At 37.1% G+C, this 13,886-nt stretch overlaps 1 protein-coding gene and 1 pseudogene across 1 annotated transcript; both read right to left on the reverse strand.

Annotated features, from left to right (window-relative positions):
* Or56b37-ps1 (olfactory receptor family 56 subfamily B member 37, pseudogene 1) lies at positions 6,605-7,357 on the reverse strand (annotated as a pseudogene).
* Positions 12,927-13,886, reverse strand: Or56b2k (olfactory receptor family 56 subfamily B member 2K). The gene is given in 1 exon segment (NM_001000173.1): positions 12,927-13,886. A coding segment is annotated over 1 exon segment (960 nt).

Genomic DNA, 13,886 nt, shown 5'->3' on the forward strand with positions numbered 1-13,886 from the left:
ATCAGCTTTTCTCAGCAGATAGTCCACGATTCTACCTTCTTGAGCATCTTGGGGTCTCCAAGGCAACTTTAGTGTTATAGATTCTTGATTCAGTGTATGGAATCCACACATGATCTTCTGGTTCCTCCAAAGGGCTGCATCACTTCTCCAGCTCTGCCCTCTGTAGTACTCTAAGCTCAGGCTGATTCATTCTACTGCCCTGTGTTCTTGGTGATCATCCCATGGAACTGGAATCTCTGATACACTGGGGTCTTCTGCTGCAACTATGCTTCACCAATAGCCTCTCACAGGCTCTCTTCATGGTGCCAAGCCTCAACTCCTTTGCATGACCCCTTCAGTCCTGGGCTGTCAGCAACTGAGGCTGCACCTTCACCAATGGCCTTCAATGGCCTCTCACTGTTACAAGCCTCAGCTGTTCTCCATGACCCCTTCATGCCTTCAAAAGCAGTACCACCTGGCGACCCTTACACATTACAAAGTACAGCTGTAACAAGAGTTACAATCTTGGCTATCTCTGAAAGACAGCATCTTTGGGCTCTCAGAAAAAACTTCCCAGAAGATTTCACCTCAATTTTGCTGGTTTCTTCTTAAGCACAACTAGTTTCTTAGCTCCAGTTAACCAACATCAATTTCCCTAGTTCTTCCTCCTATTTTTCACTCTAAAGCCAGAGACACATGGCTGAAGCTGCCAAGTTCTGCTGTGTACAGTAGCTACAACATGATCCCCCTTATTCTATCATTTGCTTTTCAACCCCCTCTCTACCTAAGCTTGGCTTTCCTGGAACTTGCTCTGTAGATTGACCTTGAATTCAGAGATATGCTTGGCTCTGTCTCCTTTAATGCTGGGATCAAAGACATGTACCACCAGGCCTCAAGTTAAGGGGTTTTTGTTGTTGATTTTGGTTTTGTTTTTTAACCTACAACCTGCTTTGTCCCAGGCTGGCCGTTACCCCAGAGAACTGGTTGGCTTTGTCTCCTGGATCTAAATTTAGCTGAGTTGGATTGTGTCCCCACATTCCTTAATCTGTTATCTCCTACAACATAGAATTGAGTTCAATTTCACTTCCTGCCCCTTTAGGACTTGAATCATATATTTTATATTTTTCCTTTCTAAGCTTTCTATGCTTGTTCAAAATCCTCTTCATGAGACTTAACCAGAGAACAAAATCTTTTCTGGGCTTTTTTGAGACTTTCTTTGTCAGTGTAATTAATATAAGTCTCTTTACCTTAGACTCAAGTAAATTCTTCAGACAAGGGAAGAAAGCAGCCACATTCTTCACCAAAATACCACAAAAACTGTCTCGAGGCCACATTCTGAAATTCTTCTCTACTGAAAACACTTGTGCCAGGTCCATACAGTTCAAATCATACCCAGCAACAAAGTTTTCCATTTTCCTGCTAGGATGGCCTATTAAGCCCAATTTAAAGCATCCCACTGCTTTCCAAATCCAAAATCCTAGAACCCACATTCTTTCAAACAAAGGCATGGTCAGGTCTATTACATTGATACCCCAGTAACTAGTACCAACTTCTGTCTTAGTTAGGATTTTACTGTTATAAACACACACCATGACCAAAGCAACATTTTTGACAACATTAAATTGGGGCTGGCTGAACCTTACAGAGGTTCAATACAGTATCATCAAGGTAGGATCATTGCAGCATCCAGGCAGATGTGGTCCAGGAGGATCTGAAAGTTCTGTCTTCGGCTGCTACTGGAAGACTGACTTCCAGGCAGCTAACATGAGAGTCTTAATGCCCACACTCACAGTACCTATACACATATTCTAACAAGGCCACATTTAGTCTAACAGGACCAAACCTTCTAATAGTGCCACTCTCTGGGCCGAACATATACAAACCATAACAATAAGTATGTGTCCTTCTCTATCTCTTTCTTTTAGTTTTGCTTCGAAATCTGTTTTTTTAAAAAGATATTTCTCAGGCACACCAGCTTGTTTCTTAGGTCCTTTTTATTTTTTTAATATCTTTTTCAATTCTTACCCTGAGGTGATGTCTATCCTTTATGATAAGATACATTTCTTGAATGTACCACCAGAATGGCTTCTGTTTTAGTTGTGTTAGTCTGTGACTTTTTATTGGAGAACTGAAATCATTGATACTGAAGTGTTTGTTGATATATATTCTTGTGACCTCCCTCCCTCCTCTCTTTCTTTCTCTGTGTGCTGTGTGTGCATGTATGTGTGTGTGTCTATCTTTCCATGTTTTTTATTTGCTAACCTGGGATTCTTTATTTCTTGTCTTTTCTTGGATGCAGCTAATCTTTTTAGGTTGGAATTTTACTTCTAGCATCTTCTATATGGCTGGATTAGTAGATAGATAGTGCTTAAATTTGATTTTATCATGAAATGTCACATTTTCCACATGTATTTTGATTGAAAAATTTGGGTATAGCAGTCTGGTTTGGCATTCAGACCTCAAGTCTGTAGAACATTTTTTTCAGGCTATGGCTTTTAAAGTCTCCAGTGACATGTAAAGTATTAGTCTAATAGGTCTGCCTTTCTATGTTACTTGGTTTTTCCCTTTTAGCTTTTAATATTTTTTCTTTGGTCTATCCTTAGGTCAAGGGGAATTTCTTTTCTGGTTAAGTCTGTTGTTCTTTATCTTTCTTGTATCATATTATGCATCTCCTTTAGGTTAGAGCAATTTTCTTCCATAAATTTGCTTTTCAAAATACATCCATACTTTTGATTGCCTTTCTTCTTCCTCTATGCCTATTATTCTGTTCTTCTTACATTTGGTCTTTTCTTGGTGTTCCAGATTTCCTGACTGTTTTGTGCTAGTGAGTTTTTGGATTTAACATTTTGTTGGACTGGGGTATTCATTTCTTTTAGCATGTTTTCAATGCCTGGAATTCTTCTATGTCTTGTATTCTGTGAGCGAGGCCTACCTCTAAGGTTCCTGTTTGATTTCCTAAAGTTTTCATTTCCACATTTCCTTCAGCTTGGGCTTTTTTAAAAAAAATATTATTCTCTTTCTACTTTCAGGTCTTGAAATTTTTGTTGTTTTCATTTCCTTTTACTGTTTGTATTTTTATGTATTTCTTGAAGTAGTTAATTCATTTCTTCTATAAGGTTCTCTGTCATGTTTGTAATATCTGTGTTAAAGTCTTTAGCTTGTACTATGACTAATTATTGCATTGTTTATGGCCTACTGTGGTATATTTCCTGTTCTCTAATGGAGACTTTGTCCTGACCATTATTATGTTTTTTATAGGTGTCCAGGAATCTGGGTTTGGGAAGATTGTAAATCTAGATGCTGATATCTTTGCCTTGTCTTTGTTGGGTGGGTGTTTCATTCCTTGCTTCCTTTGTTTCTTAGGAGGGTGTGCTGGCTGTGTTGCTTGGTCAAATTCTTATGGGATTCTACTAGGTATGGTCACTAGATGTTCTAGGTATTGGAAGCTGACACTTAAAGATGGGGATCAGCTTGGGAGATAGTTTGAGGGTGTAAATAGGAGGGAAAAGAAAGCCGGGTGTCCTACCAAGGTATGCTTAGTTTCCTAGGGATGGGAGCAGAGAGTGGGCAGAGTCCATAACAGGTAGTCTGCCACAGAGCTAGGAATGGGACTGGGAAACTAGAAACTGGCCTAGTTGCTCATCTGGCAGGCTTTTCTGGCTGAATTGGGGCCTGGGATACAGAGCAAGTAGAAAAGATAGGCTAAAGAAGCTGGTCTGTTACAGAGATAGGGATGAAACTATGGCCCTGGATTTGGAAGAGAGAGAGGAAGCATGAAAGTCCAAAGTTATGTTGCCTGTTTCCCTGGTGGTCACCTTAATATACATTTTAAATGTGCAATCACTTGGTACATTTCTGACAAAATGTTTAAATAATACCATTTTAAAATTTAAATTCCATTACTACCAGTCATCATAATGTATTAAAGAGATTTATAGCAGGGTTAATCTGTCTGACCCTATATAAATAAAGGTTTATTGAGTATTTACACAGTCCTGTAATCACAGTCTAAATCATTGAAGTCTGTTTTTATTTTCTAGGAAACTAGAGAAAATACATATGTAAAAAATAATTTCATCACATTTTCCAATTTTTACTGAGATCAAAATCACACATTCTAAAGTTAATCTTTTTATATGGTTTGAAAGCAGACAACCAAGTGACATTCAGACTTCCAAGTACGCAGCCACTATGTTATTCCTGGATAGTCCAGAGGAATTCCCAGAAGGAAGCTCCATAGCTTGCAGTCAGCTCCTCTGATTTTGTGCTCAATATCCATTTCCTGACAACAGTTGACTTCATGATACTGCGGTTTCCTGTTTGGGACACTTTTGTATACTAGACAGCCTTGTGCTGCTCTCCTCATTCAGCTTGATGTCTTCTAGACTCACTGGGTTGCAGTGATCCCAGCACTACCCTACTTCCTGGAGGCAGGGCTGGGGTTGAGGTGGGGAAGTATGGGGGCTGTGAGTTTTGGAGAGGGTGGGAGTGGTGTGGGTAGTGTAGAGAGGTGGGGGTGGGTGATGTGGGGGGGCGAGTGGTGGGCTCCAGGGTGGAGGGTGGGGGATGGAAGGTATGGGGATTTGGGAGTGGGTGCTGTGGGGGGACGAGGGGTGGAGGGGGGATAGAGGGTATGGGTAAATGGGGGATTCATTGTACATCATTTTTTGAGATTTATGCTTTCTATTAACTTGAAATTTTAACAATAGCATGAGTTGTTTTTTTTTGGGGGGGCAAATTTAGCATTTCTTTCATTCCTTACATAAGCCAGATTTTTTTTTTTTTAGTTTCAATTTTTTTTTATTAACTTGAGTATTTCTTATATACATTTCGAGTGTTATTCCCTTTCCCGGTTTCAGTTTTATTCTCTACTTTAAAGCCTACATCATGATGCTATTGGATGCATCATCAGATAATAAAATAATTATAACACAACTGATCCAGATTCAGTTATTACAGGGTTACTTATGTACCTTTAAAAATTACATTTATTTATTTGTGGAAGAGGGGACATGTGGAGGTCCTAAGCCAACTTGTCTAAGTCATTTCTCTCCCTCCACTCTGTGGGTCCTGGCAATCAACTCAGACATTCAGTGTCTTTTCCAAGCCATTCCTCTGGCCCCTTCCTTTTACCCCTTTCCAGAGTAAACTTTATTTCAGGCAACCACATTTTATGTATTTATATTAAACCAGCATTAAAGGGCATATTCATTGTTTACTTTTTAACAAGAGGTGCTAAAATATTCACACAAAAGTTTTTATTCAAATCCTTGCTTTGGGTCATGATACATGTATATCAACAGTAGTTAAATGTTGTATCTTTTGAAAATTGTATTTGTTTAATCTCCTGTGTGAATACAAAATTTTGTTCACATTCCAACAGTAATGTAGAAGGATTCTTGTACCCATGAAAAGAAAATATTTCATGATACCTTGTCTATCTGTGAATAGTCATCTTAGAAGCTGTATTTGGTAAGCTGCTGGGTTTTATTGGACTATGATTACTATTTAGTGACTACTACTTAGTGTGGGACAATTTGTCAGTTGTGTTTTTGAGAGGGGGATATTTACATATATTTTTAGAGAAACATATATTCAAGCCACACTTTTTCAGTAAAAGAGATGTAGCCTAAAAACTCACAAGCAGCACAATGGTAGAAATAGCTCACATGTTTTTCACACTGAATTAAGTAGAAGGAATAGCCTCTCTGATTTAAAAGGGGTAAATGAGAAACTTGCCACATACTGAAAATTGTCTCACTGTTCTAGCCAGGGACACAAACTATTGAGCTGTTCATTCTGTAAGCCCTTCCCCCAGATTCTGGAACACAAATCACATCATTATTTTATTCGTTGTGCTAAAGTTTTTCACACCTGGAGACTTCAAGTAATGTTTTGAGTTTTTGTTCTAAATTTCAATGGATCCCTGATGTTACATCAAACCTCCTACTGTGTCCCTAGGAGGTACTTGTCACCGCTTGTCACCATGAAGAATATAAAGAGAAAATGTACACAAAGTTAAAAAGCATTTTCTCATCCAAAGTTACCCTTAAGATCCAGGCCAATCACTCTGTATAAGCCTTGTCTGAGATCTTTATTTTTGAGAGCATACACGTACTGTGGATGATTAATGGACAACAATGATGGTGTAGAAGAAAAAGATTAAGATGAGCTGAGTGTAAGGCTCGAAGTGAGTCTTAACTACCAAGAGACCCCTGCAAGTGGGAGATGAGAACAGAGTTCAATGCAAACACAAGAGGTTTTTTTTTTCTGGCTGGTCAGGGCCAACCCTCAATCAGCCCCTCATGGTGAGTGACTAGAAAGTGACCCTAAATGGCTATAACAAGCAGTTTTTAAACTTTTTAGGGGTACAGGTTATATTAGCAGTTACCATTAAAATTTGTTGGCTAAGCATACTGACCTTTGAATCTATTGGCTAGCAAGCATAAGACAGGCATTTGAACTCTATCTGGGATCATAGGGTCAGGTGACTATCAGTCAGTATATGCTTTGGTTTTACAATAATGTTCCTGCTCCTCCAGAGAACTCTGGGATGAGAATGGAACTTGGCCTAGCCTTGACCTGAGGCAGTGGGTGTAAGGCTGGCAAAAGCCCCTAGAGTCCTTCACTGAGAAATACAGGTACTTAAGGCTGTAGATGCAGCTTCTGCAGAGTTCAGCCTCAGCACAGACTGAAGAATCAAAACATAAATGAACATAAATGATCATAAATGAACATAATTGAACCAAGGTCACTTCCCATGACTGCCCAACCCAGAAATAACTGGCCGATGCTGTTAATTTTCCTGTCATCACAGGTAAAACTAATGACCCCCAGGTCAGTAGAAAGCAGTGGTAGATTTGATTTTGGAAATAGCAATTTCTCTGAGCAGCCAATACAGGTCCTAACACAGAACACTTAAAGTTTCTGAGGACCATAAACACAGTTGGTATGATCACAAAAGATTCAGTAACTATTGAAGAGTATCCCAATGTTCTACAAATAGCCACATATCTATAAATGGCCAAGAAAAAAGATGTCTGACTTCATAAAAAAAAACATATAGCTGAACAGAGCACTCTGGAAGGCTGATGGTGTTATCATTCAACCACAAGATGACTAAAATCTTGGGCATGATGGTGATTGCCAAGCCCATGTTTACTATAGTCTGGATGTCCATGAAATGGTTCAGGGCTGGTGTAGTGACACTACCTGGCAGATTATGGTAATAAGTATGTTGGCTGTAAGAGCCAAGACAGAATAGAGCCAGTGGCAAAGAAAGTCACTGCTGCCATCTGTGGATACCTGGAAATCCCATCAGAATGAACTCAGACACTTGAAATCTAGAGCTTTTGGAATTTGTCACATCCTGGAACATCTTTTGCTAGAGGAAAATGGTTAATCTTGTTAGTTTAGATCAGCAATATGATTGTCAGGAAGGAGCTTACCTCAGATCATTATATTTAGGATGATTTTGCCTCTTCATTATTGTTATCCTGCCTCTTGTACTAGGGAAACATGATGAAATAAGATAATCTATGGTAGGTGGCACATTCTACTTGCTAACTCAACAAGTCATCTGTTGAATTCCATAATAAAGAATGTATTTATGCTATAGCAATATAGGCACATGGGATATTAAGGACAATCAGAACCCTGCTCGCTATCATCCTTGTAGAGACCATACAGGCAATAAAAATAACAGGAATATGATATTCCATCTCACATTTTAAATATGGTTTTGCGAATGTGCTATTTGTTTCCTTATGCTAATGTGTTTAGAGATAAATTTTTTGATACATGGAGACTTCTTGCATATGAAATTACATTATTAAATACATACATTCATGCATGTTTCATTTATATAATCAATTCAGAACAATCAGATGATATATATTTTTAAATTCAAATTCATTAAATTGTGCTGAGACAGTGGATTAGACCTATCTATGCTAATAAAACTGATTTAAAAAAAATAATGTCCTCTTCAATTCTAGTCATACATTTAAAAAGTAGTAGTGCTTAAAGGCCTGTGATGTCTAAGTTCTGTTGACTGTGTTTGTGAGTAACTTACCTTATCTATGACAATTATTTTGGTTCTTGGATCAGTTCATGAAAACATACTATAACTCCTGGGACAGACCTGAAGAATATATATACGAAAATGTCATTGTTTCAGAAAAGATATGCATACTTTAGGAATGTTTGTACAGCTGAGTAGTCCTGGTGTAACAGAATCTAATGGAAATCTCACACTGAATCACCAATATTAAATTCCACTCCATCCCTTAGGAAGACTCACTTTATTCCTTGTGTGGTCTAATGTGGATGTGCCTGTGGCATCTGTTAAAAGTCCTTCTTAGACTAAACTGCCAGACATAGAAGAGGTTCCTTGATGTGTAGGGTGGTGGGAAAATCTCATATATCATATTATTCTCTATTCACTTTTCCTATCACTTCCTCATTTTTCTTTGGAGTAATTAGATGCTGCTCTAGGCAATTTTTCTGCAAGAAGAAAAAGAATACAAGACAAGCATGTTTCTAAGGATGATCTTTGAGATCTCTTCCTGAGTCATGATAAAATCTTAAAGCAAAATAGGATCACATAGAAATGTCAAGTGCCTCAAACTTTGGAGAAAATGATGGTTGCTTTCACAGAGGAAAAGACGTGTGGCCTTATTCCTGAGCCATGGATGGTCTTCGATAGTTCGACATTCTCTTATATTGCTTATTTCCAGCTTGCTATTTTACAGTTTATGTCCCAGCAACCCTCTGATCTCTGAGGTGCCCTCTCCTCTCCCATCTCACCAAATCCACCGACAAATTTGCCTTCCTTAGTAAGACTCATCTCTTTGCTTTGACACAATATATAACTATCCTTATCAGTTGTTACAAGTTGGAATTAGAAAAATAACAATCTTGAAGTAATATATTTATTATGAAAATTGACCTACTTTTGCATTTAGCACCCATCACATGACTTTTAATATACATATTTAATTCATACTTACAGTTTCAGTGTTAAACAAGATATAGTCCTGATGTCAATGAATGTTTACAAAGCAATGATTAATGGATTGAAAAACTAATAAATGGAAGAAATATAATAAATATTTAAAGACTATTCATTGAAAGCATGAAGATCCCTACAAGGGAAGATAAAAATTTTAAGGTTACTTCATAAATAAGAATGAAATATATTTTAATAATAACATTGTTTTAAAAGCATAAGGAACACCTTATAAGAGTAGAAAAAGGAAGAACCTAGAAGAACTTTTTTTTTGGTTTGAGCCATCTCATCAGTTATGTAAAATCTAGTAGAAGGACTTGTGAGATGATACCTGTGCAGAAGTCTGACAACCTGAGATTGATCCCTGGGACTCCCATGGTTGAAGGAGATTCCTAACTCTTTCAAGTGGTCCCCTAACCTCCATACCATTGCCATGGAAAGTGTGTGTCTAAACACACACATGCACACACACACACACACACACACACACACACACACGCATGTATACATGAACATACATAGGGACAGAATATATAAATTTAATACATTTTTAAAGTTAGAGAGCTCAGGCAAATGGGTATATTACAATTTGTAATATTTAAAATACAGATATGTAAGGAAGGCATAAATAAAAATCCCTGTGCACAATATATCTGAGAATACTTTGGAAAATACCAACCGTACAAATTATTAAAAATATACTGTAAATGTTAATGTGTAAATATCAGTAACAGCCAAATATTAGGAAGCAAAAAAAAAAACCCAAAACAATTCCATGGTGCTCACTTTTAAGAATAATAGAGTAAATGCTTGATGTAAAGCAATTAGAAAAAAAGAAAGAAAAAAAGAGTATAGACATCTATCACTTATCTGTCCTATAGCTAAGGAAGAGTATAGAATAATTAGAACTGGTCCTGTCAAACAACATTACCTCTATATTTTACACAGATTTCTACAATAAAAATAGTAAGACATCCTGAAAATGTTTTCTTCTATCTATCAGCACACAGTGTAAAATAAAACAACAGAGAGCCCAATTAATGCAATGTGTGGCTGATTCAGAGTCCCTGCTCATTTCTACTTTACTAATAATACACAGTCTTTACAATGTCCTATAATTTATACTTCAGACAAATAAACTAGGCTGATATTTGACACAAAAATTCTTTGAGGTCAACCTTGACACAAAAATTGTCATCAAGTTCTTTCTTTCAGACTTAGAGATTTTTTTACTTCATAAATGTACCATTCCAGATGCATTTGCTCTCACTGGTTTGTATTCAACACTACATTTAATTTTTTTAACATTAGAGATTTTTTACTTCATAAATGTACCATTCCAGATGCATTTGCTCTCACTGGTTTGTATTCAACACTACATTTAATTTTTTTAACAAAATATTAATTGAGAAAACTATAAACTCAGAGCTAGAGAGATTGCTCAGTGGTTAACAGCACAGCTCTTCAGAAAAATCCTGGGTTTGATCCCCAGGATCCTCAAGACTCGCAACCATATGAAACTCCAGTTCCAGGTGATGTAATGTCCTCTTCTGGCCTCCTCAGTGACTGCATACACATAGTGCATTACATTTATGCAGGAATTCAGACACAAAACAAAATAATAAACTATCAAAAGTTTCAAAAAGAAAATTAAGAATTTATATCTCTACACATACACATACATTTAAAGACATGTATACTTTATACTTGATTTACTATAACATAATGTAATATGCAAAATTTACAATAATGGAATATACAAAGCATTCATATTAAAATTAGTTCATTATCAGAAGTAATACACTTGTGTAGCCGAGAAATAGAATCAACTTTTGTAATATTAGCTGCCCACCATTTTCTCCTTCCATTATCCACAACATAACAGAACAAGAACATTGGCAGCCATCATTGCTGGAGAGACGGCTCAGCTCCTACAGAGAACTTTGGGTTGGTTTCCAGCACCTTCATGGTGGCTTACAGCCATCTATAATTCCAGTTCTAGGGGATGCAGTCACACATTAATACACAGACACATATGCAGGCATAACATTTGTACACTATGTTTTTATAAAACAGCAGCAAGTAGGAATGTTGCCGGGAATGTTTTACTCCTAAGCTAGGAAGGGGAATTCTATACCGGAGAGGCAATGTGCTATTTTCTGAAATAATCATTTCTTAAAATATAAGGTAAGTATGCTATTTATTTCTATTATATTTTCCTTATAGTTATAAACATAGTAAGTAGTATGGAGTTTGTTGTTATATAAGTAACTTCTGTCTCTTCAATATGGTTTCAAATCTCTCAAATAAAGCATAACAAATAGAGTGCTAACTACGAATAATTTACACATTTTCCACCAAAATATAAAAGGCTTACAATAGTAAAAAAACCTTACTTTTCTGAAAGAAAATGTCATTAGTCCATCACTAAGAAGGTCTATTGATATAATAGCTTAATTATAAATATCATTGTTTATAAAAGACGTCATGAGAAACATTTACTGTTTAACATTATCCCAAGCTCTTTAGAGTCAGATTACTAGCCTTGAAAATTGAAACACATCTTCTTTCAATATGATAGTGAGAGTTCATATATCCTACTAAGATATCTAAAGGTTTAATGTTGTTTCTAATGTGATATCTACACCTTTTGGACCAGAAGTCCTTCTCTTTCTAAAGGGCATTGAGGACAAGCAACAATGTTCAAAATAAGGAGCTTACCTCCAGGTACTTCTTCTCATTCTGTAATAATGTAAGCTTACTGCTGTCATTTCCAGTGATTCCATTTAGTCAGGGGGAAACATCAATATTCAATTCCATGTGAAAGGCTTTACTGAATTTCCATCTAGGAAATTACTAAGTAAACATTTTACCAAAAAAAAAAAAAACCCACAAAATTTATGTCTTCATTCTGAATGATTGAAATAAAGATTATAGTTTTAAGAATGCTCTTATTCATTATCATACCCTCAAAGCCACTGTCCCTTTAACTAAACCTCTCCAATTAATCTCCTCCTAACAACAAAAGCATGGCGGCACTATCTGCTCTCCCTCCTCACCCTATGAAATGGCTTCTTTCTAAATATCAAAACAGTGAGCTGGATGCAGTGATGTCCAAGAAGACAGTCTAGGTTAAAAACCATTGGATGCTGCTATAGAGATGCACCCATCCCTTAACATCTCAGTCCCTTGACAGCTACACATTTGAACTGATATTGCCCCAGAAGGGACAATTGCCTGTATGATGATCAGCACACCTTGCATAGGAGGAGTAACAGTAAGGATTTCATTCTTGCCACCTCTCTGATGTTCATAAACAACCAAATAATTTCACATTCATATATCAATCAGTACACATGCATGTGTGTGACTGTGTGTATACACATAGAACAGGCAAAGTATCTGAATTAAAAGTCAAACTAACATCATATCACAGCTGTTCTTTCTGCCAAGGGGACACAAATTTAAGGAATTTACATTAAAAATGTCTCACACACAAGACAATTAATTTTTTTATTCATAATAGATTACATGTATACATTTGAATGAATTGTATTATACTATAAGTGTTTAGTAACATTCAGGCCAGGCTAGTGACTTTGAAAAAAAACATTAGATTATCTTGATTTTCAGTTTTTCAAGATAGTGATTATCATTGAATGTGATACCCATGCCTTCAATTCCTACACTCAGGAAACAGAGGCAAGTGGCTCTCTCAAAAATCAAGGCCAGTCTGGTCTACATAGCAAGTTCTAGACCAGCTATGACTACAAAATTGATACCATGTTTTAAAAATAATTATATTAAGTGATATTGATGATAAATATATAAAACATTACACAGATTTATTAAGGATGTTTTATTTTATACCTATAAGATTAATCAGTATAATCAGATATCCTATTGTTGAAATAGAAAAAAATTTTTTTTCTCCTTTTTAGCCTCCTTTGACATCCAGCCTAAGCACCTTGTACAAACCTTGTTTGAGCTCTTTGTTCTTAAGGGCATACACCATGGGGTTCAGAGCAGGGGGAACAACATTGTGCAGCACGTTCAGCAGAACCGGGATGACAGGAACTGACATTTTTGCACTGTGGGTGATGGACATTACAATGATAACAGTGTAGAAGAAAAATATTAGGATGAGGTGAGAGGTACAGGTACTTAAGGCTTTAGATGCAGCTTCTGCAGAGTTCAACCTCAGCACAGACCGAAGAATCAAAGCATAGGAAACCATAATTAAACCAAGGTCACTTCCCATGACTGCCCAAGCCAGGAATAACTGGTTGATGCTGTTAATTTTCCTGTCATCACAGGCAAGGCTAGTGACCCCCAGATTAGTACAAAAATAGTGGTTGATTTGATTCCGGGAACAGTAATTTCTCTGAGCAGCCAATACAGGTACTGACATGGGAGCCACACAATTTCTGAAGGCCATAAACACAGTTGCTTTGACCACAAAAGACTCAGTAACTATTGAAGTGTATCAGAGTGGTCTGCAAATTGCCACATACCTATCTAAAGCCATGCAGACAAAGATACCTGACTCCATGGCAACAAAAAAATGTATGGCATACATCTGAACAAAGCACTCATTGAAACTGATAGCCTTAGCATTGAACCAAAAGATGGCTAAAATCTTGGGCATGATAGTAGTTGCCAGACCCATGTCCACAATAGCAAGGATGCCCAGGAAATGGTACATAGGCTGGTGTAGTGATGCCTCTTGGTAAATGATGCTCACGATAACTGTGTTGGCAATGAGAGCCAGGACATAGAGCAGAGCCAGGGGCAGGGAGAGCCAGTGCTGCCAGCTGTGGATACCTGGAAATCCCATCAGAATGAACTCAGACACCTGGAACCTAGAGCTGTTAGAATCCCTGAGGATTTGGAACAT

Source organism: Rattus norvegicus, chromosome 1 (genome assembly GCF_021556685.1).
Source record: "Rattus norvegicus strain SHRSP/BbbUtx chromosome 1, alternate assembly SHRSP_T2T, whole genome shotgun sequence".
Classification (NCBI taxonomy): Eukaryota; Metazoa; Chordata; class Mammalia; order Rodentia; family Muridae; genus Rattus; species Rattus norvegicus.